General features: G+C 34.9%; 2 protein-coding genes across 3 annotated transcripts in view; both read left to right on the forward strand.

The window, feature by feature from the left end:
* The first annotated feature begins 873 nt into the window (after window positions 1–873).
* On the forward strand, window positions 874–8576 carry LOC106663154 (major royal jelly protein 1-like). The gene is made up of 5 exons (XM_024228198.1): window positions 874–1152; window positions 2494–2754; window positions 4986–5405; window positions 5470–5765; window positions 8265–8576. The coding sequence occupies exons 1-5, from the start codon at window positions 1045–1047 to the stop codon at window positions 8422–8424; spliced, it is 1245 nt and encodes a 414-aa protein (XP_024083966.1). The 5' UTR covers window positions 874–1044; the 3' UTR covers window positions 8425–8576.
* Window positions 8577–8581: 5 nt separating this feature from the next.
* LOC106661097 (protein yellow-like) overlaps window positions 8582–25000 on the forward strand; it is a 23214-nt gene continuing 6795 nt past the window's right edge. Inside the window, exon 1 of one of the 2 annotated variants that reach the window (XM_024228196.1) lies at window positions 8582–8713. In XM_024228196.1, coding sequence (XP_024083964.1) covers window positions 8662–8713 — 52 coding nt within the window. In that variant the 5' untranslated portion in view covers window positions 8582–8661. Of the gene's footprint in view, window positions 8714–10576; window positions 10967–25000 lie in introns of those variants that run through there. The other variant, XM_024228197.1, reaches the window with a different exon arrangement.

Here is a 25000-nt window from a genome sequence, read left to right on the forward strand (position 1 = left end):
ATATATATATATATATATATATATATATATATAGAGAGAGAGAGAGAGAGAGACAGAGAGAGAGAGAGAGCGAGAAGAAAGGCCTATTCTATCATCACCCTCGAAACTGGATCCCAAACCGGTAGATCGTATGCACTAAGGATTACATTGTTGTTGGCCAGGCATTGTCGTGTGATGCCTATTTGTAATTTCAATCTCTCGGCGTGAAAATGTGCACATCTGTATAACATGTGCTACCACGTTTGTGACTCTGTGTTACTGCATGTGCACGTATCGTCATCTACGATATGGAATCGTTTTAGACTTGAACAGTGCTTTCCTAGTTTGTGCCTATGTCATCTTCAATGTGAGACGTAGTCATTTTAAGGAACTGTTTTATCTGCTTAATTGTTGGGAAAAATTGGTTGTGTGTTCTCCATCTTATTCTCCATCTCTCATCCCAGTTATAGAAACGACCTACACTCCATGTGGACAACCAGCACTTCAGATAAGTCGAGCGGGTCAGAGGTGACAGATTATCAGCCAGCCAGTTATCCAGGACCCAATTAGCCTAGGGGCCAGAGACGATAAAGCGCCCTTCTTATCCCTTCTTATCATTGCAACCAAACACATCAGCCCTTAGAACAATTAAACTAATTAAACAAATATGTATAAAACCCCTTGTATCTACTACGAAGGGGCTCACTCTTACTGTTGCGTTCTGTCCGTCATAGTGTCGGTTCCACTGTTGTAATCTTTTACAATAAAACTTCCTTTTTTTAAAAGTCTCTTCCGCAGAGCGGTTATTTAACTATCCCTCCAAGCTCGGATGCCACAGCTTGATTCGAAAACATCTCGCAGTCGATCAAAACCGAGAGATCGGTAAGCAGCCTTCTTTGCTATTTTCCTATTTTTTCGATTAGCTTATAGACAATCGGATTTAACATATCAAGAAGATTTGACTGTCCGTATAGATGATTGTTTTATGCACTCTCCAATTCCTGTTGTTAGCTGGAGACACTTTTCACTGCTTGTTAAATAACGAATGGTTGTTCGAGCTACGTTATGCTAGCCTGGATGAATTCACAAAAAGAAGAAACATTGGGGTTCGGTCCATCACCATTGCGCCTCCACCATGTAATCGTGTCGACTACCATCAGTAAAAATCCTATGGTAGGGATCGCTTACATTTCACACACATTACTAAAACTATTGCTAAAGCGAATAAAACTTTTGAATTGATTTACAAGTCTAAACATTTCCATCATCCAGGTCCACTGAAAATTTTCAATACTTTCACTATGAGAAAAACATTAGATTCCTATTCATCTCTTCAGGCCCCCTATCATATACCCATATTAGTACTATAGGTATAGTTTCAGAATAGATTGCCCTGCCTGGTACATATCTGAGCAACCGGAGAGCACAGACATACCATTACTCACATTTATTGTTATGGAAATTCTTTAGATTATTATATAAATTATTATATTCCTTAACCGATTTCCCATTACTTAGCAGAGCCGAATTAAATTTCATATTACTAACGCTAGTAATCTTAACTTTAATAATCCATTGACAAAAATAAATTGATGAATTTGGTTTTCATTTCCAAGTTTAAGCAGTAACAATAGTTCGTTCTCAGGTTGCAATTATGGCCTGTTTAAGTAGTATCTAGTGGTATATTTTTATCTCAAAAATTTGTAAATGGGTCAAATAAAAATTAAACGAACCAATGTTTTCTATAAGCGAAAAAGCCATTAAAAAAATAAAAACCATACGTAGTGTTATTAGACATATTTCAATATTTTTTCGAAAATAGCGTCATCGGTTGGAATACCCTCTTAAAAATAAAAATTATGTAATTATGATGGTTTGAAAAACTTTACAAAAACACCATAAAATCATGCATTTCGACTTTACAGTGTTGGTTGTTATAACTTCCACCCAATGTCCTAGTTTGCAAATAGTTATTTAAAAGTAATTTTTTTCTGAATATATATTATCTTGTTGAATTAATTTACATACAATAGTTTGGAAATCTTGTCGTTGTAATAATACAATAGTAGTATATTATCATTACCAATTAACTAATAAGAAATTAATAAAACTACAGGCTTTAAAAAGAATGTTATCACATAACTAAGCCAAATGGTAAAAAGATTTTCAACAGGGAACAATAGCATGGATATAGGTAGGTTGAAACTTTTTATCATAAAATAGTTTAATGAAGTCGTGGTAATTTAAGTATTTATTTTAGTACTTACTAACTAGTTACTAACTTAATTAGTTTGATCGCTAGAATAGAAATTCTGTGTAGGGTGAAACAGAACATCGAGGCTCTCTTCTTTGAACAATTTAATGGCCAAACCAAAACAAAAACGAATGTTTTTCTAATGTCTCCCTTAATTTAATTTCTCAATAATTTATTTGTACTACCTAATTATATGTTTCAAGTAGTTGGATATTTTAATAGATTTATTTATGTCCAAAGCGGGCTTTAAAAATGCACAGATCGTTCTTTTTCTTTGCGGTCTGACGGTCGTAAAAGGAGAATTGCAAGTGCAGTATGAATGGAACGTTGTAAACTTTCAAACTCCAGCGGGGTTTCCGGTGAACCCTGACTACGATGGCACATCCACGCCGATTTTTGGAATGGAGAAAAGCGGTGATGGCAGGGTCTTCGTTTCAACTCCAAGAATATGGCCAGGAAATCCGGCCACCCTCTCGGTCGTGTCGGACCAGCGAGACAGTAACGGATCCCTTTTATTACAGGTATTGTAATTATATTTTTTTGGTAATTTTAAACAGAAATGTACTTAAACAAATTGATTTTTCTATGGATTTAAGAAAAGTTGGACACTTTTTGACCGATCGACCTAAAAATTAAATATTAAAAAAACGATGATTATGTGAATTATCGACCAATATAGTAAAAAGAAGAAACTGCGATCACTTGCCAAGCTTTCCCCCTTAATTAAGGCCATACTCAGGGCAGTATTTTTGTGTTTTCATGATTTGTATGTTTTCAATACTGCCCTGAGGATGGCCGAAAGCTAGACAGTGATTTCTTCTTTTTAATCCTGACCCCACACCAGAACCAAATATTACACTAAACTAGTTAAAATTCTTTAAACAAATTAATGGCCTGCTAACCACTTATCGATTATAATTGTAATAAAGACATGATTTTCCAGTTCAAGTCCTGTGTGTTTTCCTTGGGGTCCTTGGGTACTAATTTCAAGTAAAGTCTGGTAAAAAGTCAGGATTTTACCCAAAAATGGAAGGAATGACAATGTACAATCCTGATTGTGCTACAGCTCTTGACATCTTCGACTTTTTCCTTTGGAAAACCTACAAATGTTCATCAATAATATACATGTCTTGCGTGAAATGGCTTATTTGTAACAATAGGAAAAATTAATCAAACTTCAAAATTAAACAACCCACCTAGAATTGATAGAATTTATTATCTGTTAAGAAAATCTTTTGATAGATAAAAATTAACTAAAACAATTAATTAAGGTTTTTAGATGAGATCAAAAAAAGTCAATGGCACGAGAGGGATTCGAACCCACGACCTTCGGCTAGATACGCCGCTGCTCTACCACCTGAGCTATTGTGACCTCGATCCACTCGGACACCAACTCCCCATCTCAACCCCACCTTATGAGTTTTCCCTCCTTTTGCGATTTTTGATGTCCGAGTGGATCGACATATGTTGGCCTAATCCTTTTTGTTGTTGATTATATAACATTCTGTTTTTCACAAACTGAATAATTTTTCCTGTATAGGTTTTTTTGTCCACATAAACATTTAAGTTTCTATAACCTTTTGGTTCGAACTTCGAACAGTCTCTCTTTANGGTAGAGCAGCGGCGTATCTAGCCGAAGGTCGTGGGTTCGAATCCCTCTCGTGCCATTGACTTTTTCATCTCAACTAAAAACCTTAATTAATTGTAATGTATTAACTGGTCAAGCGTACCACGAAATTAGTGAAATTAACTAAAACGTTCCCTATTCGTAAGTACGTCACGTCAGGTGCTTCTACACCTCAAATGCAACAAAAAAGGTCGTATGAACTATGGTCTCATTTTCAATCCTTTCACAGATATTCATTAAATTAAATTGAAAGTTCTATAAGGGTGGCCTCTTAAAGAAAATTTAACACTGTTTTAATGATTATTCGGAGATCGTGAGATACGGTCTGGTGTGAAGTAGGTTTTAGATAAACTCACTAATTTCGTGGTCCGCTTGACCAATTAATACTTTACAATTAATTAAGGTTTTTAGTTGAGATGAAAAAAAAAATTAATGGCACGAGAGGGATTCGAACCCTCGACCTTCAGCTAGAAATGAGGTCACGATAGCTCAGGTGGTAGAGCAGCGGCGTATCTAGCCGAAGGTCGTGGGTTCGAATCCCTCTCGTGCCATTGACTTTTTTTCATCTCAACTAAAAACCTTAATTAATTTTAGATAAACATTTTTTTTTGTCGTGCCAACGTTTCGATCTTTATTGAGGGCCTGGGATTTAAAAACATTCTTTGAATTTAACAAATACATGTAGGATGTGGAAAAAATAAATTGAATTTATACAATGTTAGAAAATTTAAAAAAAATTTAATCGAAGGGTTCTTACTCACTCACAGTGTTTATTTTCCGTGTAGATGTGTCATTCTTGTCTGTTCTGTAATTGATGCTGTGTTTATCTCTTTTGATCTAAACCACTTCTAAAAAGTTACGTTTATGTTTGTTTTGTTCTGTGTGTAATATTTTTGGATTGTTAAAGTCGAAATTGTGTTTGTGTTGAAAATGGTGGGTAGAACCACGTGACGAACTTTGCTTATAAGTAACGAATCAAACTGTATAAAAAGCAGACGAAGGAAATAGCATAGTTATTCTTGAACACCAAAAATAGATTACGAGCAAGGCGAAGTACATTAATCTGTGTCGTTGAACTTGCAACTTTTTTTATTATTCCTAATCTATAAATATTGTATTTTGCAGGCTTATCCTGATTGGTCATGGCACAAAAGTGCGGCTAAGGGGAAAGAGGATGATTGCAAAGGGTTGATATCAGTTTATGGTATGAGATTAGACCAATGCCAGAATCTTTGGGTACTTGACTCGAGCATTTTCAATCTCCAAAATTATAAAGTTGTTTGTCCCCCGAAAATTTTAATCTTCGATACAAGGACAAACGATCTTGTTAAAAAGATCCTTTTACCACGCAACCTAATGGGCCACAAATCGCTTTTCACAAACATAGTGCTCCATACTGTAGGAACAAACTGCTTGCGGACCACTGCCGCCTTTTTATCCGACACCTACTCCCCAGCTATAGTCACATATAACACCCAAGTGTCCAGATTTACCAGGTCTACACATCCTTCGATGAACCTAAACCCAAATGCTGAATCTTTTTCCGTAAGTAGAACTGAGACATTTTTGATTTAGATGTTGTTAGAGGCTAATTTGATTTCTCTTCCAGATATTGGGAGAGACCTTTCGTCTATCAGACTGCGTCCTTGGAATGGCAGTTGACAGTAATAGGAAAGAACTTTATTTTCAACCACTCTCATCCTTCTTCATATTTAAAGTTAAAGTTAATGATTTATTGAAAGGAAAAGATGGACATCGTCTGGGGGTCACTAGAGTAGCTAATAAAAGTTCGCAGTCTGCGGGGCTAGATTTCGGCCCAGTAGAGTCAGGAAAGGAAGTACTTGTTTACAGTGAAATTTCGGAAAACAACATCGTATTTTTGGATCCGACTACTTCAGAGAAAAGGTGAGCTATATGTACACGATAGGGATAGAGGAAAAAAAGAAACTTGCGCCACTTATTGTCAGTATATATATGTAAAACATCAACTTAAATTATTTGAAATTACTTGGTTTTGATCAAATTGAGTCTATATTTCAGTAAAAATGGATTAAATGTTTTTTTTTTGGTTTGGTTTATTGAGCCAATCCCACTTCGTGAGGTGTGTATTATTAGTAAATTAAGTAATTTTATAGTTTTTTTTTTTTTTAATCAGATCAGCACCCCCCTCCGGAGGTCTTAGTTTCGAGTCCGCTCGCGAATTTTTCAACTCAACCATACTTTGCATAATAATTAAAGTAATTAATTTTATTAACTTTACTGAGTGCCAGCAATGGCTGGCTCCTCAAAGCATGTGTCCTACCGGTGCAGTGCTGGCATTAGTGCTAGTGTTGTGCTGTGTGATATTTCATGCATGTGTACATATTTGTACAGTATACAATTCTGTATAGGTAACAAATAAATAAATTAAATTAAAAAAAAATTAACTGAAACAACTAAAAGCATATGAAGGATTGTTCTATATTTTATCCTCATGAAGTTAAGGTTATTTACTTCAAAATGTTGAGATACTGGGGAATCCATAAAAATTGCCGGCAATCCTTTTACCTCGATTGAATGCCGGATCAACTAAAAATTCAATTATGTATGTACACTGAGAGGCAAAAAGTGGGCAACCTGGTATCTGTTCGTAAATATTAGCAATCGGTAGAATTTTTATTTTGTATTGTTTACAGGATATTTTCAAAGAAAAATATAAGATATGCATAAATATTTTTTTTTAATTATATGTTTTTATTAAAACTGGTCTTATTAGACCAACCATTAATTTTACAATAATATTATAGAATAAATAAATGTTTACACTCTTATAAACCCAATAAGATTTACAGTTCACTATTCACAATTCACTTTTAACTACACAAGTTCATATGGCTTTGTTCTTTTTAATCTTCTGACCATGTTTCGGTTATGTAAGAGTTGGTCGCTTCCACATTCTCGTGCTGGCTGAGGGAGCCTGGTATTTGGTGGCAAATCTTTGTATTTCCGCCGTGACTTCAGGGATCTTAAGATCCCTGTGTAAGTCCTTATTCCTTATGTACCAAGGTGCATTGACCATGCTACGTAAGATTTTATTTTGGAGCGTTTGTATGATTTTGATATTGCTGTGTTTGGTACATCCCCATAGTTGAATACCATATGTCCACAAAGACTTTATGACTTGTTTATATAATAATATTTTATTTTGTATAGCAAGATTGGAGCCACGTCCTATCAACCAGTATAGTTGCCTATACCTTAAACCTATTTCTGTCCTTTTTTTCTTCACGTGTTCTTTCCATCTCAGCTTGGCATCTAAGGTCATTCCCAGATATTTAGCCGTATTGCTGTGTGGTAGTAGTTCCATCGATTGTGAGCGACGGAACGTGGTCCACCTTTTTGTTTGTAAAGATTAGATGGACTGATTTATGCTGATTTAGCTTGATTTTCCATTTTTTTGTCCATTCGTTTATCTTATTACATGCATTTTGGAGGAGTTTGGTTGAATGGGTGATAGTCGGTCCTAGTGATAACACCGCTGTGTCATCTGCAAACGTTGCAATTTTTACTCCATCTATTTTTGGAAAATCACTGGTGTATAACAAGTAAAGCAGTGGACCTAATATGCTACCTTGTGGCACTCCTGCATTTATTGTTTTTAATTTTGAATATTGATCTTCTTGTTTGACTCTAAACAGTCTGTCAGTTAGGTAGGAACTGATAATATCGACATACTGCTTTGGTAGCATACCTTTTAGTTTACTGATGAGTCCTTCGTGCCAGACCTTGTCAAAAGCTTGTGAGACATCAAGGAAGATAGCAGAACAAATTTGTTTTTCTTCGAGAGATTTTTCTATTTCGTCTGTTACTCGGTGAATTTGGTCTATTGTTGAGTGTCTTTTGGTGGTCAGGAATGATTTTATTTTTTTCAACGATGTGTTTTATTCGTTTTAATAACTTTTCGAAGAGTTTAGACACTGTTGGTAGTAGCGATATTGGTCTATATGATTTAACTTCGTTCGCCGGCTTTCCTGTTTTTTTTTATCATAATGACTTCTGCCAATTTCCAGATGCTGGGAACATATTTCAGTCTGATTAGCCTAAATAAAAAATAATTAAATAATTAAACTGAGTAAAACGATATTACTTCAATTATATTGCACAATATCACCAATTGCGCAATATGTTTGACTGTTTATGACAAGTACTGAAGTTTGGTCAACGATGGGAGAAAAGTTTGAGCAAGTTTAATTTTTATTGCACATTATTTCATAGCAAGCGCACTATTTTTTAGTCTAGGTCTAGTGTTGAATGACTTATCTTGCTGTTTCTTGTTTTCCCGAAAACATTGACTTTTGTGGGCCGTCAATATTATTGCGTGATAAATGGGGATCAAGATGTCATTTACAAGCAATTTTTTTTCAGGGTTGTTGCTGTCTCAGCTGAAAAACTTCAATTCGTCAGTGACATCAAAATTAAAAACGGGGAATTATTGTTGGCCAGCATCAGATTGCAGAAGTTCATCCTTTCGAGTATAAACTCTTCGGATACTAATTTAAGAATCATGAAATTCGTCTCTTCCTAATTATTAAATCGACCTGTAAAAGTCGTCAACAATTATATTATTATCATGAAGTGGAAAAATACAATTTTTGTTTTATTTTTACTATCATAAGAAATCCTGAATATGAATATGACAGAATACAAATAGTGTATTAAGTAAATATATTCGTATATGCCGAATTTGTCATTTGAGTCTATTGTAGGAAAATTTTCCTCAAACAACACTCCTTCCCGCTGAAACCTCGACAATTCTCACTCAATGAGGAGGACTCCAGGCCACTTTCGCTTCAATAGTCTTGGAGATTTTTCAGGTAAGGTTAGAAGTAATAACTGTTGTACTATTCGGTTATTGTGGATGTTCAGTGATTGATGAAATTTTTTATGACAAATTTTTAATGAGGTCATGTACAAACGGGATATTGTAATTTAAAACATAATTTAACAGAGAATTTTATACTGAATTGATTGGAGACGTTGGGTTTTGGAATCTTTGTTGACTTCACAACCCGCCCAGAGCGATCCTGCCTTGTAAAGTGAAAGTTTATTTTCAATGTCTGATTTTGATTGTGAGTCAAGTAGTCTTTTTAATAATTTATGACTTCGGTTTGTTTCTTGTCTTTTCAGTCTTGTGTGGGGATTCCAAGCCAGTCGTTTATCCACATGTCCAATGTTTCATTCATTTGTCAAATATTCATTCGTTCCAATAAATTAACATAGACACAACACCCGCTACAAACATAAAAGACTGGTCACAACCACTCCTCTAAAGTAAGCGATATTCCTCGAGGGGGTCGAACCCAGTCCATTCTCGCTAATGACTTACTTCTACTCTCCAGACGTCAAACATTCATTCCAAGTACTGATATTCCTAAGAGCTACAACCCCCTTCCTTTCACGCTACTAAATTACATTCATTCTAATAAATTAACATAAACACAACACTCGGTACAAACATAAAAGTCTGGTCATATTCACTCCACCAAAGGCGGGGTCGAACCACCCCATTCTTGCAACTTACTCTCGAGACATACGTGTTTGTTTTTGTATACTTTTGTGGTTAGCAATGTGTAGAGATTAGTGAGCGTTAATCGATAGTTATTCAGATATCGTGAGATGCGGTCGGGTGTGATGTAGGTTTCAGAAAAACATTTTCTTTATCGTGCCAACGTTTCGATCTTTTATTGAGATCATCTTCAGGGCCTGGGATTTACAAACATTGAGATATGAGAGAGTAGTGTGAGGGGATGTGGATATTATTAATTTTGTTAATGAAATAAAATGAATCATTTACATTATATGTGTTATATGTGATGTTGTTGAGTATGTTGGTTAGGTATTTTGTCATGTTATATGTGGGTGAGTTTGCAAATGAAATTATGGGTCTTAGAGGGTGTTCAGGTTTGTGTGTTTTTACAGATCCATATAGCTTCGGAGGTGTTGGTAAGTTGTTTTGAAGTGATTTGTATGTGTATGTGTCAATTTCTTTTCGTTTAAGTGTTTCATGGAGAATTTTGTTTGTCTGTTTGATGAGAGAAGGAGTAGGGTCTGATTTGAGTAAGGTGTATGTGTTTGTGTCCGTGATAATTTTGTCAATTTTTTCTTTGACTCTTTCTTGCTGATTGCAACTGTTTGTTTGGTCTTATCAGCCGAAAGAATCCTTTTCCTCTTTATCCCCTTTCTATATAATCCTGAAAGGACAATCTGGCCGAACTATTACCAACACATTTGGTGGTCCCCTTTGTCGGCTTTTTTCACTTCAAAGAAGCCGACGCCTTGCACAAAATTGTCTTTTATATACCGACTTCCTTCCCCACCCCTTCAACACCAAACATATATAAACATGAAACAGCAAAATCTCACTGGCACTCTCAACACGACACGCAAGGATTGCACATTTACACAGAAGACAAACACTTTGAGTGAGTAGAAATACTTTGTTTGAATATAAAATATATTTTGCATTGTATAAATTCACTTTTCCACATCCTAAATGTATTTGTTAAATGTAAACATTGTTTGTAAATCCCAGGCCCTGAAGATGATCTCAATAAAAGATCGAAACGTTGGCACGATAAAGAAAATGTTTTTCTGAAACCTACATCACACCCGACCGCATCTCACGATATCTGAATAACTAATTGTCGTTAGCGTTGTCTGTGTTGAGCATAGTGTCCTTATTTCTGTTTCTTCAAGTAAATCTATTAACATAGTAAAATAATTTATTATCAGTTATCCCGAATTATGAAATACGTAAATTTTAAATCAAGAGCGTTTATGTCAGGACGTGGAGACTGCAAACAAAATCAGTTTCATAAAAGTCTGTGCGGCGTGTGTCAGCACAGGGACCGCGTTGCGCAAGTTACCAAATTTCAATCTGGAAGCCCGTTGAAAAAAAGAAATACCGCGGACTGCCACAACCCGGACGAGTGGTTCTGGGGGGCTTGGCGTCCAAAGAAGTGGGAGGCCTTTTTCCTAGAGTAGTTTTCGTTCCCCCTCGGAAGGACCATATTCAACTGGTCAACTATCATCTATCAACGTCTGGACATCTTACACTATGAATGAAGGTTTGTCGAATACAATAAATCAAGTGAACATTCTTAAATTTAAGACACACGTTGAGTTCGAACATCTGTGTTCCATTGTTATAGTTTGAAAATTTTGTGATTAAGCATTTTATTAAAATTGTTTACAAACATCAATGCTGTTTTTGCAATGTAATAAGGTTTATTATTACAATTATCACGAAAAAAGTTAAATTTTGTTATATAAATTAAATCTTTTGATTGTTGAGAATTTCTAGTTATGGATAAAATTAATGATGTAAAAAAAAACTTATTATTTATTTTAATAGAAATTTATGAATGTTGTTTTTTTGCCTTAATTTCCTTTAAATGTAAAAATGCAATATAAATACAGATTAACCCATATTCTCTGGAAATATTTATTTACTTTTAAATGTAGTATGTCGTTAACACCACTCATTAGTTTCGCTTGCCATTTTTCTTAAATTTTAAGACAGTATTAAGACAAAATAGTTAAAATGAAGAGGCCTCTCAAGGGGAGGCTACTGCGTAGGTTTAGCGATTTTAATAAAGCTTTTTTAAAAAGAAGTAAAGTAGATCATAAAACTTTTTTCTGAAAAAAAATCGTATTCATTTTAAGCACTCTTTAACTCCCAACTTTAACTTAAATATGAACTTTCATCGCAATAAAAATGAACATTATTGCGCTGGGAAAAAAAATCTTAATAAAAAGTTTTATTTATCTAAGCATAAAATACACAAGCTCCACCGATAGGTTTAATTTTCTCCTCGTCGCCCTGAGAAAATTTTTTTAGCTTTAACTATTAGACGGCACGCTTTTTAGTAACCAGCATGATACAATGACGTGAGCTTTCTTTTTTAGGATGGTTCATAAAATTTTCTTTGATTCCGGAGTCCAAACCTAGTTGAGATTGATAACAAGGCAGAATATTTGGTTTCTCCTCAAATGGTAATTCCTAATACCCAATTTACGGAAATACCCAGGATGATACTTGCCAAAGTTGATGTTGGTTCCACCAGCGTAATCTCAACCACCAGGATGCTTTCATTGCTTACCAATACGTCGGCTTTCTAGACGTCTTTTTATGATATACATATGTTATGATATACATATGTTATGATATACATATTTCAATATACATATTGATATACATATTTCAATAATATGTACATAAAAGGTGGAACAGCACCAAGTTAAAAAAAAAACGCATAACTCTTTTGAATTTTAAATATACACCATTTTTTACCAATTTGCTGGAAATGTTTTTTTCAAAATTATATTTAAGCTTAGCTTATTTAATACAATTTTGTTTATTTTCTTATCCTAGTTAAAAAAATCGACTGATACAATTATATAATAAAATTGAAATGCATGCAAACAAAGGCAGAAAACCAACTTACATATAGGTTGAAATAAATACTAAAATACGAGAGCCCGTTTTGTGTGTGTGTGTGTGTTTGTGTGTGTGTGTGCGTGCGTGCGCGCTATATTTGGTATAAGTTGCTTTCTTCCTTTGTTTGCATATATTTCACTTTTATTATATAATTATATCAATCGATTTTTTGTTTACTAGGATAAGAAAATAAACAAAATCTTATTAAATAAGATTAAATATAATGTGTGGTGATTAGTGACCGTTAGTCGATGATTTTTCGGAAATCGTGAGATGCGGTCTGGTGTGATGTAGGTTCAGGAAAACATTTTCTTTATCGTGCCAACGTTTCGATCTTTGTTAAGATCATCTTCAGGGCCTGGGATTTACAAACATTGTTTAATATAACAAATACATCTAGGATGTGGAAAAAATTGAATTTATACAATGCAAAAAAAATATTTTTTATATTCAATCAAAGAATTTCTATTTCAATATAATAAAAACAAACGTATTTTATTTTTTTTAGAAATCGTGAGATGCGGTCTGGTGTGATGTAGGTTTCAGAAAAACATTTTCTTTCTCGTGCCAACGTGTCGATCTTTATTGAGATCATCTCCAAGGCTCAAAGTGTTTGTTTTCTGCGTAATTGTGCCCTGAAGATGATCTCAATAAAGATCGAAACATTGGCCCGATAAAGAAAATGTTTTTCTGAAACTTACATCACAGACCGCATTTCACGACTTCCGAATAATCATTAAATATAATTTTGAAATGTTTCCAAAATCAAAAGACATATCCAGCAAATTTGGTCAAAAAAGGTATATATTTAAAATTCAATGGTGTTATGAGCTTTTTTAACTAGTGTTGTTTACAAGATACTTTTATATGATAATACGAATGTCCGGGGTTTTGTTGTTGTTTGTATTAATTAATAACAATAACATAATTATTATAATGTAAACCAAATTAAATGAGATCAGAAATTCATGAATTTTAATTTAAAAAATTGGCTGAAGGGAATAGCGACGTTAAAAGAATGTTTAATTATGATGGTTTGAAAGAAAATACACCAAAACAACGGAAAATCATCTAGTGACACAATATGTACATTTTTAGTTCAATTTATTCTATCATTAAATGATTTTTCAATATTTTGGTGAATTTTCTTATGAAACTTATGAATTCTTCTTATGGTGAATTTTCTTATGAGCATTTTCTTCTTATGAAACTTATGAATTCTACTTATGGTGAAGTTTCTTATGAACCTTTTCTTCTTACGAAACTTATGAATTCTTCTTATTGTGAATTTTCTTATGAACCTTTTTCTTTTTATGAAACTTATAAATTCTTCTTATGGTGAATTATGATGGTTTGAGAGAAGATTTAACAAAACACCGGAAACTCATTTAGTGATGGAATAAATTGTTAGTTAAATGTTTTCGTTGTTTTGGGAAATTTTCTTTCAAACCATCTAATTAAATATTTGTTATTAAAACTCATGAATTTCCGGTACATTTAAATTTAACTAACAATTTCTTTACTTATACAGAAATCGTGAGATGCGGTCTGGCGTGATGTAGGTTTCAGAAAAACATTTTCTTTATCGTGCCAACGTTTCGATCTTTATTGAGATTATCTTCAGGGCACAATTACGCAGAAAACAAACACTTTGAGCCTTGAAGATGATCTCAATAAAGATCGAAACGTTGGCACGATAAAGAAAATGTTTTTCTGAAACCTACATCCACCAGACCGCATCTAACGATTTCTGAATAATTATCAACTAACGGTCACTACTCACCACACATTTCTTTAATGTTTGATAGTTCCCGTTTATCCCGGTCTACCTATCCTTCCTGATTTTTGTTATTTCAGAAGCTTTGTTAATTCGGCATTTCGGCATTATTGTTGAAGAAACAGAAACAAACAACACTACAAATGCCTATCGCACACTGTAGCCTTCTCACATTTTGAATCTAGTTGAAACAAAATAAGAAGTATGGTTCGATGATTTCAAAATTATACTTGACGCTCGGTTTAATCCATCCGAAATAATTAACAATTAACAAATTTCATTTAATTGAAATCCATTGAGGAGGATGAAATTTTAAAATATAGATTTACGAAAAATAATGAAAAGATGACACTGGTACAATAGAGCATGGATTAAGCAATATTGATTAGCCTGATTTGACAAATTTCAAGGTTTCTAACGAAAAAGTAAACGGCCTGTAAATTAACTTAATTACATAAAACAACCGACGCAGAACTGCAAGCAGCCGAAGCGTGGTATGCGAATGCCGTCCTGAAACTCTCACATGAGGAAGGATACGGTTAAACCAGTTCCGAAAGAGAAAGTGGGGAATCGAGTGAACAATGAGTGTGTTCACTTTTGTATGTTCCACTTCGTTTTAATTATCAACATGACAATAGAGAGATTTTGCATAACGTTTCCGCTATTTCAAGGTCACCGTTATATCTAACGTCTTTCAAATAACGTTGATGCTATTTGAAGACTTTTGACATAATAGATTTTACTGGTAACTCTATTTCCTGGGGGGTTCGTATTTGTAAACAAAGGATAGTTCAAGGCATGTTATGGATTTTCTCTTGATTGCTGACGATAGTTTTGCAAATGCTGAAGACTTATAGTTTAAGAAGCTCTAACGTACAAAGCAAACATTAATTACTAGGCCATTCGGGGCAAGTTCAGTTTAAATAAAATGGAGGACGAAAAGTGTCAAAAACCCATAAAACAGCTAAATATTTTGATGTTGGAACACCAAATACATACATTCTTAAGAGTCGGGATTCATGAATTGTACGAATTGTAAAAAGTTAACTATAAAATAAACAATTTTACTAGATTTCTGCACATATATTATTTTTTTAATTGGACAATATTTCTAACAAAAAATACTGTCTTGATTTTACCGCCACCCGTTAATGATCATGCTATTTTTAGACGGTCCCTAGACGATCAATTATATTGCGCAATATTTTTAACCGTTTAGGGTAAGTATTGAAGTTTGCTCAATGATTGAACAAAAGTTATTTTTGAGCTAAGATTATTTTTTTATTATACCATAGTTTTTCATTGCACTGTGTAGGGTTAATACTGCGCTAAGCAATAAGAGAACGTTCAGCGTAGCGCTTAACTACTTTTTGTGTAGAGAAAGGAAGGGTTCCAAAATGACAATAAACCAGAGATATATTTGTAAATATTTATTGTTAATTCACTACTTTCGTGGTCCGCTTGACCAATTAATACATGACAATTAATTAAGGTTTTTAGTTGGGATGAAAAAAGTTAATGGCACGAGAGGGATTCGAACCCACGATCTTCGGCTAGATACGCCGCTGCTCTACCACCTGAGCTATCGTGACCTCGATCCACTCGGACATCAATCGGTAGAGCAGCGGCGTATCTAGCCGAAGATCGTGGGTTCGAATCCCGCTCGTGCCATTAATTTTTTTTCATCTCAACTAAAAACCTTAATTAATTGTCATGTATTAATTGGTCAAGCTGACCACGAAAGTAGTGAATTAATGATTTAAAAATGAAGTACACTTCACTAAAGCTCTCCGTCGCCATTTCAATTGTCGTCGAGAATCCAAACCGATTGATTACACTACCTTTGAAAAATGGCAAAAGGAGGGAAAACTCATAAGGTGGGGTTGAGATGGGGAGTTGATGTCCGAGTGGATCGAGGTCACGATAACTCAAGTGGTAGAGCAGCGGCGTATTTAGCCGAAGGTCGTGGGTTCGAATCCCTCTCGTGCCATTAACTTTTTTCATCTCAACTAAAAACCTTAATTAATTGTCATTTATTGTTAAACTGACCCGTCTTAATATGGTAACAAACAAACAAAAAGTCAAACAATCGAGGCAAGCCAGTCAGAATTCTCGGATGAGCTTATTCACTAGAGAACATATCCCAAACGATGCTCGCCAATTCCACACATCATCCAGCGTCTTACATTCACATTGTCTAAAATCTTCTTTGTTCAGTTTCCTCGGTCCTAAACAGTCAAATAAAGTCGACTGTCAAGGGCCAAGAAAGCTGCTGAAAGAAGATGCTGGATGAGTGGAACCTCGTATTGGCGAGCATAGTTTAGTCGTCTTGCGGATAAGCTCATCTCAGAATTAGAGTTGTGGCTGACCGGATCTTCTTTCAGCAACCCCCCGGGTCCTACAGTCGTCTCTATTCGACTTGTCGTAATGGCTGCTTGACTGCCCTCGACTGTGTCCTCGGCTCGGGAACTGTCTTCGAATCGAGGTGTGACTGCTGTTGACTGAGTGTTCTCACTAAGTTTCCAATTGTGTCTGACAGTGTCCTCCCGGCCCTCTGTCCGTTGCTTCCTAGACACTCGCCAGTCGACTCTGTTCGACTCATCTCAGCCATGGACAGTCAACGTCGTGTCTCGGCCACTGCCTTCGAGTGAACTGCCGAGTTACTGACTTTTCCATTTCATCCCCTTTTATACCGGCTTCCCAACCTGAGTAGGGAGTAAAGAAAAACCGAAAACAGTTGGGATAGATAGAATCTGGAGTTTCTATTAGCCTCCAGGTCTCACGCCAATGGACTTCGGGCGAAGGTGTCTATACTCGGCTGTTGGTGTTCCATAATTGGATGAACTGTGTCTGAGACAACCTTACCGTACTAACTAGCTCTTCGACTTTTGTTATTTAGTGGATAGTCTATTGGTCTTTTGTGTTTCTTTGATCTGCAGGTTTATAGGAAACGTCTCTTTGCTCACTATTGGGTGAACGACACTTTAAATTTACCGCCTTATTTACAACATATGATTGACATTCCTTACTATGTTTAACATATTTTAGCAACTATTGCTAACTTATGCTAAGACGTGGACCATCTTTCATTACGACAAAATAAATGGCTTTATAATTATTTAATGTACTGTAACAGTATAACAAAAAGTGTCATGTTGTCGGTCAAACTGAAACCCACTCTACATTCAAACTGAAATGAAATGAACTGGAACAGGGCCTAAATAACATAGGCCGTGAACGATCCACTTTCTCTTATATTATAGTTTTATCTCGTAACGTAAATTAGAAAAATCAAACCTCCACGCGCAGATAATAGATAATAGGTATAATAGATAATTATAAACGGAAGTTGAGTGGACGTACCATTCTTTCTTATGCTGCAACATAAATGTAAATAAAATAATTCTATGGAAATCAGGCTTGCAGTATTTCTGAAATTACAAAAAAAAGGTTTATTAGTCAATAGTAAAAGAATCGATGTCATGTCAAGTTTCACCACCTGGTTGATTGCTAAAAGCCTCTTTAATTTTAAAACATCAGACTTACAATGTATTTCTACATGTTTCAACATATTCAAGCCATGTCTCGTTGTTATAACAGGGGTTTATATTGCACTTCAGATCAAAAATTCAGAGGGTTGCCGACCCGGTTGAGCCCCCTGGCTTAATGAATTATTTAACCAAGGGCAAATAGGGCAGGACTTGCTGCACCCCTTATAAACAATTTTATTTTATCCGGGCCGATTTAGTGCCGTAAGTTTTCTAAATATGCACTTTAAATATACTCTTTAATTTTGTTTAAAGTTGAGTTGTTAAATTGTGAGATTTTCTCTTAGCGTGTGTGGTGACAAACTTGTAGTTTTATCGTTTCAGAAGCAAGTTGAGAATGGCAAGAAGCCGAAAGCATTTAACGTACAAAAATAGCGAGAACGGACGGACCAAAATGATCGGTGAAGAAGAAATCAATAATCTATACTAGTTAATGTCGATGGGAAAAATGGCATCGACTATTTTAGAAAGGATCTTATATGGCTTTGAATTTTAGAGGTAGTGCTTAAACCCTTACATCAAGTTCGTAAGTCAATTGTCACACTTTTAATTCCTCGTGCTCCACTTTTCAAAAAGAAATAAAATTTTGAAGATTTCTGTGGGATTAATTATTCAGAAATCGTGAGATGCGGTCTGGTGTGATGTAGGTTTCAGAAAAACATTTTCTTTATTGTGTATTTTGATCTTCACAATTAATTAAGGTTTTTAGTTGAGATGAAAAAAAGCTAATGGCACGAGCAAGATTCGAACCTACTATCTTCGGCTAGATCGCAAAAAGGAGGGAAAACTCATAAGGTGGGTGGGGTTGAGATGGGTGTGACCTTGATGTCCGAGTGGATCGAGGTCACGATAGCTCAAGTGGTAGAGCAGCGGCGTATCTAGCCGAAGATCGTAGGTTCGAATCCAGCTCGTGCCATTAGCTTTTTTTCATCTCAACTAAAAACCTTAATTAATTGTAATGTATTAATTGGTCAAGCGGACCACGAAATTAGTGAATTTTTCGATCTTTGTTGAGATCATCTTCAAGGCCTGGGATTTGCAAACATTGTTTACATTTGACAAATACATTTAGGATGTGGAGCAAAGTGAATTTATACAATGCAAAATATATTTTTTATATTCAATCAAAGTATTTCTACTCACTCAAAGTGTTTGTCTTCTGTGTAATTGTGCCATCCTTGCGTGTCGTGTTGAGAGTGCCAGTGAGATATTGCTGTTTTATATTTATATACGTTGAATTTTGAAGGGGTGGGGAAGGAAGTCGGTATAGAAAATACATTTTTGTATAAGGCATCGGCGTCTTTGAGGTGAAAAGAGCCGACGAAGGGAAAAAATGTGTTGGTAATGTTTCGGCCAGATTATTCTTTCAGGATTATATAGAAAGGGATAAATAGGAAAAGGAAAGCTAAATTGCTGGACAATTAGACTAAGTGAAAAATATTTGATGTGTGGAATGTAATGTAATGATATATGTATGTTATCTATATTGAATTTGATTAATGATATTTATTCAGATATCGTGAGATGCGGTCGGGTGTGATGTAGGTTTCAGAAAAACATTTTCTTTATCGTGCCGACGTTTCGATCTTTTATTGAGATCATCTTCAGGGCTCAAAGTGTTTGTCTTCTGTGTAATTGTGCTATCTTTGCGTGTGGTGTTGAGTGGGCACTCACACTTTGAGCCCTGAAGATGATCTCAATAAAGATCGAAATGTTGGCACGATAAAGAAAATGTTTTTCTGAAACCTACATCACGCCAGACCGCATCTCACGATATCTGAATAACTATCGATTAACGGTCACTAACCTCTACACATTAATGATATTGGCGTTACACTTTTAGTTTTTTTAGTTTACATGTATCTGTTCTGTAATTGATGCTGTGTTTATCTCTGTTGACATAAACCATTTCTAAGAAACTACGTTTATGTTTGTTTTGTTCTGTGTGTAATATTTTTGGATTTTTGAAGTCGAAATTGTGTTGGTGTTCAAAATGGTGGGTAGCGAGTGTTGTAGGATTTTGCTTGGGTTTTTTGCAATCATAGATATGTTGCTTTACTCTCTTGTCCAGATATTTGGATGTAAGACCGATGTAAGTTGGACAGTTTAAACAGTTGATTTTGTAGATTACGTCAGATTTATTTGTTATTGGTGTGGGACCTTTAATTTTGGAAAAAAGTGTTTGAATTGTTTTATAATTTTTGAAAGCTATTTTGAAGTTATCGGACGAGAGAAATGTGTTTAATTTATGTGATAGGCCTTGGAAAAATGTAGCTTTCAAAAATCCCCACCCCTTCAAAATCGAAAGTATATAAACATAAAACAGCAATAATGGCACAATTACACAGAAGACAAACACTTTGAGTGAGTTGAAATACTTTGATTGAATAAAAAAAAATATATTTTGCATTGTATAAATTCACTTTTCTCCACATCCTAAATGTATTTGTCAAATGTAAACAATGTTTGTAAATCCCAGGCCCTGAAGATGATCTCAATAAAGATCGAAACGTTGGCACGATAAAGAAAATGTTTTTCTGAAACCTACATCAAACCAGACCGCATCTCACGATTTCTGAATAATTATCGATTAACGGTCACTAATCACCACACTTTTTTGTTGGAGTTGACAAGATGGTGATGACGGTATCAGATCTTTTGTTAGTTTTATCATCAGCTCCCCAAGACGGTCTCACGTGACTGATCTGTACACTTGCTTAAAGTGATTATGCCATTTCTTCCACAAGCAAATATTTCCCTAAAGTCCAAATCGGTCTGATGAGTGTTCTCACTGTGTATGTTTAGTGTCTATTTTGGTCCCAGTAGGTGTCTGAGTAGTCCATATCTTTTGTTAAATTGTTAAATTCTTCTCTTTTTAATCTTATATGGGGTTCCATGTAAGACAGCTGAGTAAAGCCCAAGGTAGCCGAGTTGGTTGGATGGTATTACCTTCTTTATATGCATTAGGTCTGACGTTTAAGCATAAATGTTCCTTGTTGGTGTTTTGATCGTTCAACTTGATCCGCTGAGTACACCATTCAGTGATGAGGTTCAGATGTTGTTGGATCGCTATCCAACTCTGTCCGCACAGATTGTGAGTTGGGTGTTTGGAGTGTAGGTATGTCAGCAGTGTAGATGGTGCAAATGGATGGATCGTGGATTTCCATAAGGCAGGAAATTAAATAACTAAGAACAGAATTGAAGATTTTCTGTTACAACTTAACAAGAGGCACAATCTCCGATTAATAATAATACGTTCATCAAAACCATACCCCTTCCATTAAATATGACCAAAAACTGCGCACTGTGTTACGTATTATTGACAAAAGCAATAATTATAAAATATTATATCATCAAAGACAGATAAAAATCCCGCAACCGGCGGACGGCGAGTTTTCTTCCACCGCGAAAAATATAAACGCGGAAAACGTGATGTGGAAGGTTATGAGGCAATGTCAACCGAGGGGGATTACATAAAATCTAGAGCACGGGCCGCGCGCACCGTGAAAACCCCATCTTCTGGAAGATTGCCGGATCGTTTTATTAGCAGTACGACTTCTAAACCTAACAAATTCAAACTAGTTACGTTCGTTGATTCACATTTTATAAAGATTAAATTGTAATAATTAATTTCTTAATTAATAATAATAATAATAATAATGTGGGAAGTTTAGGGGCCGACAAACAGCTAAGGTCATCGCCGGCCCTCTGAGTGTTTTGATTTATCAATTAATTAAGGTTTTTAGTCAAGGTGAAAAAAAGTTAATTGCACCAGCGGGATTCGAACCCACGATCTTAGGCTCAATACGCCGCTGCTCTACCACTTGAGCTATCGTGACCTCGATCCACTCGGACACTAACTTCCCATCTCAACCCCACCTTTTATGAATTTTCCTTTGAATTTTTAGGTTAGTGTCCGAGTTGATCGAGGTCACGATAGCTCAAGTGGTAGAGCAGCGGCGTATCTAGCCGAAGATCGTGAGTTCGAATCCCGCTCGTGCACTGTTTTTTTTATCTCAACTAAAAACCTTAATTAATTGAAAGATATTAATTAGTCAAGCGGACCACGAAAACTAGTGAGTTTTTATTTATTTTACTGGATTTTACAGCCTGCAGCCATTTGAGCGTCTCAATCTGTCTTTTATATAAAAACAAACAAACGGATGACCAGATTGGTGGATCACGGATTTGGACGAAACTTTTCTTTTTGGTGATTCTGCCAAAATATCGAACACGTGTACGTCACTTCTTGTTAATAGGCCCTGGTTTTGCCAATTTGTTTTTGCAATTTGAAATTTTCCTTTTTTTTTAAATATTTTTATTTCGCCTTTATACTTGCTCAAATCAACTATGTATATCATTTTACAGCATTTTTCATGTAGATTGCAGTAAAAATATAGTATTGTAAAAGCCATCCTAGTTTATCCATAAGCAAAAACTATTTAAAAACCAAAAATTTTGGAAAAGTGGGGTCTTTAGAGAATAAGTATACATTTAATCAATTACAACCATTATAAATAGACCTACGGGAATTCTTGATAAACCGAGTTAATCGGGTTAATGAAGCGTTTTTGCAAAATCAAATTTTAGTCATGAGCATAAATTGTTATTTAGAGATTTAAAAAATATTTGACCACAACCCAATCCACGAGACTATTATAGAGTAAGGGTTGGTTGATCGCATCGTTTTAAAAATGTATGATTGTTTGTGTATTAATTTCATTGTTGGTTAATATAAAATCAAAAATGTTCTACGACGAAGATATTCTAATTCGGTACGATTTAAAAAAAAAATCAACAAAATACCGCATTTTTTGCATATTTTCACAAACGTAAGCAATGTGGAAAATGGTGAAAACTATGATTTGACCTCATTGTCGTGAATCTAGCTTTATAAAACCCTTAGAAACCAACTTTCGCTGGAATCGGTGTAAATTAATTTTTTGACTAATAATTTCGACGACCTTCTGCGGGACTGACATTACGAGTGGAAGCTGTAACATCATTTTTCTCAAAACCTAGGAGACCGATTTTCATGTCTGATAATTCTTTTTTAAGAAATTGTCAAGTGCATTTTATAACTGTATCAAACATTACAATCGGACTATTATTTCAATTTATAAAACGAGGTTAATTTCTGATAAATAATTTTGTAATTTTGCGTATTTTCTATACAAATATTTTATATATTTTAATGGGACATAGGCCGTTAAAAAGCTACGTTCCACTTTTTTCAATTTTTTTTGCGTAAAAATCCTTTTGGCAGTATTTGAATTATAGCAGTTTCTATTAGATATTTTCTATTAGATAACGACTCCTCAAAAATAATAAAAAATTTAGGGGTCAAAAAATCGGTAAATTAGAGTTCAAACAAAAATTTATATTTAGGGGTCTCTAGGGGTGTTAAACGAAATTTCATATTAGTACTAATTTTATCAGCTTCTATTATAGCTTCTTTATTATTCTAGAAAGTCGTGGGTTCGAATCCCGCCTGTGACACAAATTTTCATTTCGGAAAAAATTGTGTATAATTAATTGAGTATTTCATATTAGTTTCAAGAAAAAAATTATAACCTAGTTTACTTCAAAATATTTGTTTTTTAGACATTTTCGTTTATTGATAAACTTGGATACCTTTTACTATATTTTTATGGCAATCTACATAAAAAATCTAATTAAAAATGGTGTATATATTCTCATAGTTGTTTTGAGCAAGTAGGAAGGCGAAATAAAAATACACCGATGGACCAAATTAACGCACCACCCTCAAATTTTAATTTATTTAGGTTCATTCATATTTTGCACACCGAAAATAGGTTTGGTTGTACAAATAAGCCATTTAAAAAGAAAATGCTTATTACCTTATTCTAAAAAAAATATTGAGTAAAAAAACCGAAAATTCAAAAACAAATAAACACGTAATCAACTTTTTTGTCCACTTTAACATCGAGTATTTCCACCTCTGGCACGAATCACGTCTTTTAAATGCCTTTGCATTCCTTTGAAAAGATTTCTGATCCTGAGGAATTCTTTCCCATTCATTAAGACCAGCCGTTTCCAACTGTTCTGGGGTGTTACGATCTGGGTTTCGCCTCGGTCTTCATGGTCATATTTGATGTATTTGATGATGTGTATGTTAAATATTTCTTTTAGTCAAATATTGTATTGCAGTCAAATAGTTCTTTTTTGTTTTTGTTTGCCTTTCCACAATTTGACACAAATCGTGGTACAACAAACAAAAACAACGGTTGACACATGGACACCTGCTTTTGGGCCAAAGCCCGCGCAGGTGGCCCTTATGCAGAGAAAGGTTGCTCGATGTGTCCCACATAATAGAGGCGTGTCATGCCTTTGCGCCATACAGAGAACGTGTAGGCATGCCGCCAGACTTAAGAAAGGTTCTCGAGCAGCGAGTTTCAGGGTCCCCTGTTCCGCTTTTTAGGGGAAATTAGAGTTTTTTAATGTATATAGTATGTCTTATGTGTTGTGTGTATATATGTTTTGTCTGAGTGCATGTATTTATTAGCGTGAATGGTGAGGGGTGAGGGTGAAATATAACATCATCATCGCCCCTCGAACGTTGAGAGCGTATGAGTGTATCTTAGGGGTCGATGGCGGAATATTTATAAAAGTACTCCTTCGACCCCAATCTAGATTAGTGTGAGTATAGGTCGGTGGAGGAATATCAAGTACTCCACCGACCAAACGGAATGAGTGTATTGTATGAATGTATTTATTTGTATGAATGTAGTGTTTGAAAGTGTAAATAGAATAATATTGACTTAGTTTGGGGCTGAAATGACCTAGATGTCGGAAGCCCCAGGAAAAAAAAATAAAAAACATAAAACAATTATTTATCCCATTCAACCACATTCCTTTAACTGAATTACTAAACATTCCTGTAATATACAATAAAATGTAATTTTTAACTTTTTTTATTAAAAAGTGAGTTAAATATGGTGTATAACCAATTAAACAATAAGGTAATTACGAGGTAGGAAATATTTTTCTTGCAATTATTTCTTCTAGCTACAACAACGACAAATACCTAAAAGACGATACAAACTTCATTCTAGATTTTTACAGACGATCCCTTAACAATAAAACACTAATCTATAACTCATTACTTAAACCGATATGGACTTACTATATGAAAATACGGGGCTGAGCCGAAGCATCCAACAAAAGTACCCTTCATCATCCCCTGTTTCCCACGGCATCAAGTAAAGGTATAAAAAAATTCCACTGCTCACTGGTCATCCCAATCCCTGAGCAACACAAATTTCCTCAGCCATGCTTCCCAATACTCCACAACTACAAATTCAGCTAGTGAACG

This window comes from Cimex lectularius, unplaced genomic scaffold (genome assembly GCF_000648675.2).
Source record: "Cimex lectularius strain Harlan isolate CLEC.00 unplaced genomic scaffold, Clec_2.1 scaffold170, whole genome shotgun sequence".
In the NCBI taxonomy this organism is placed as follows: Eukaryota; Metazoa; Arthropoda; class Insecta; order Hemiptera; family Cimicidae; genus Cimex; species Cimex lectularius.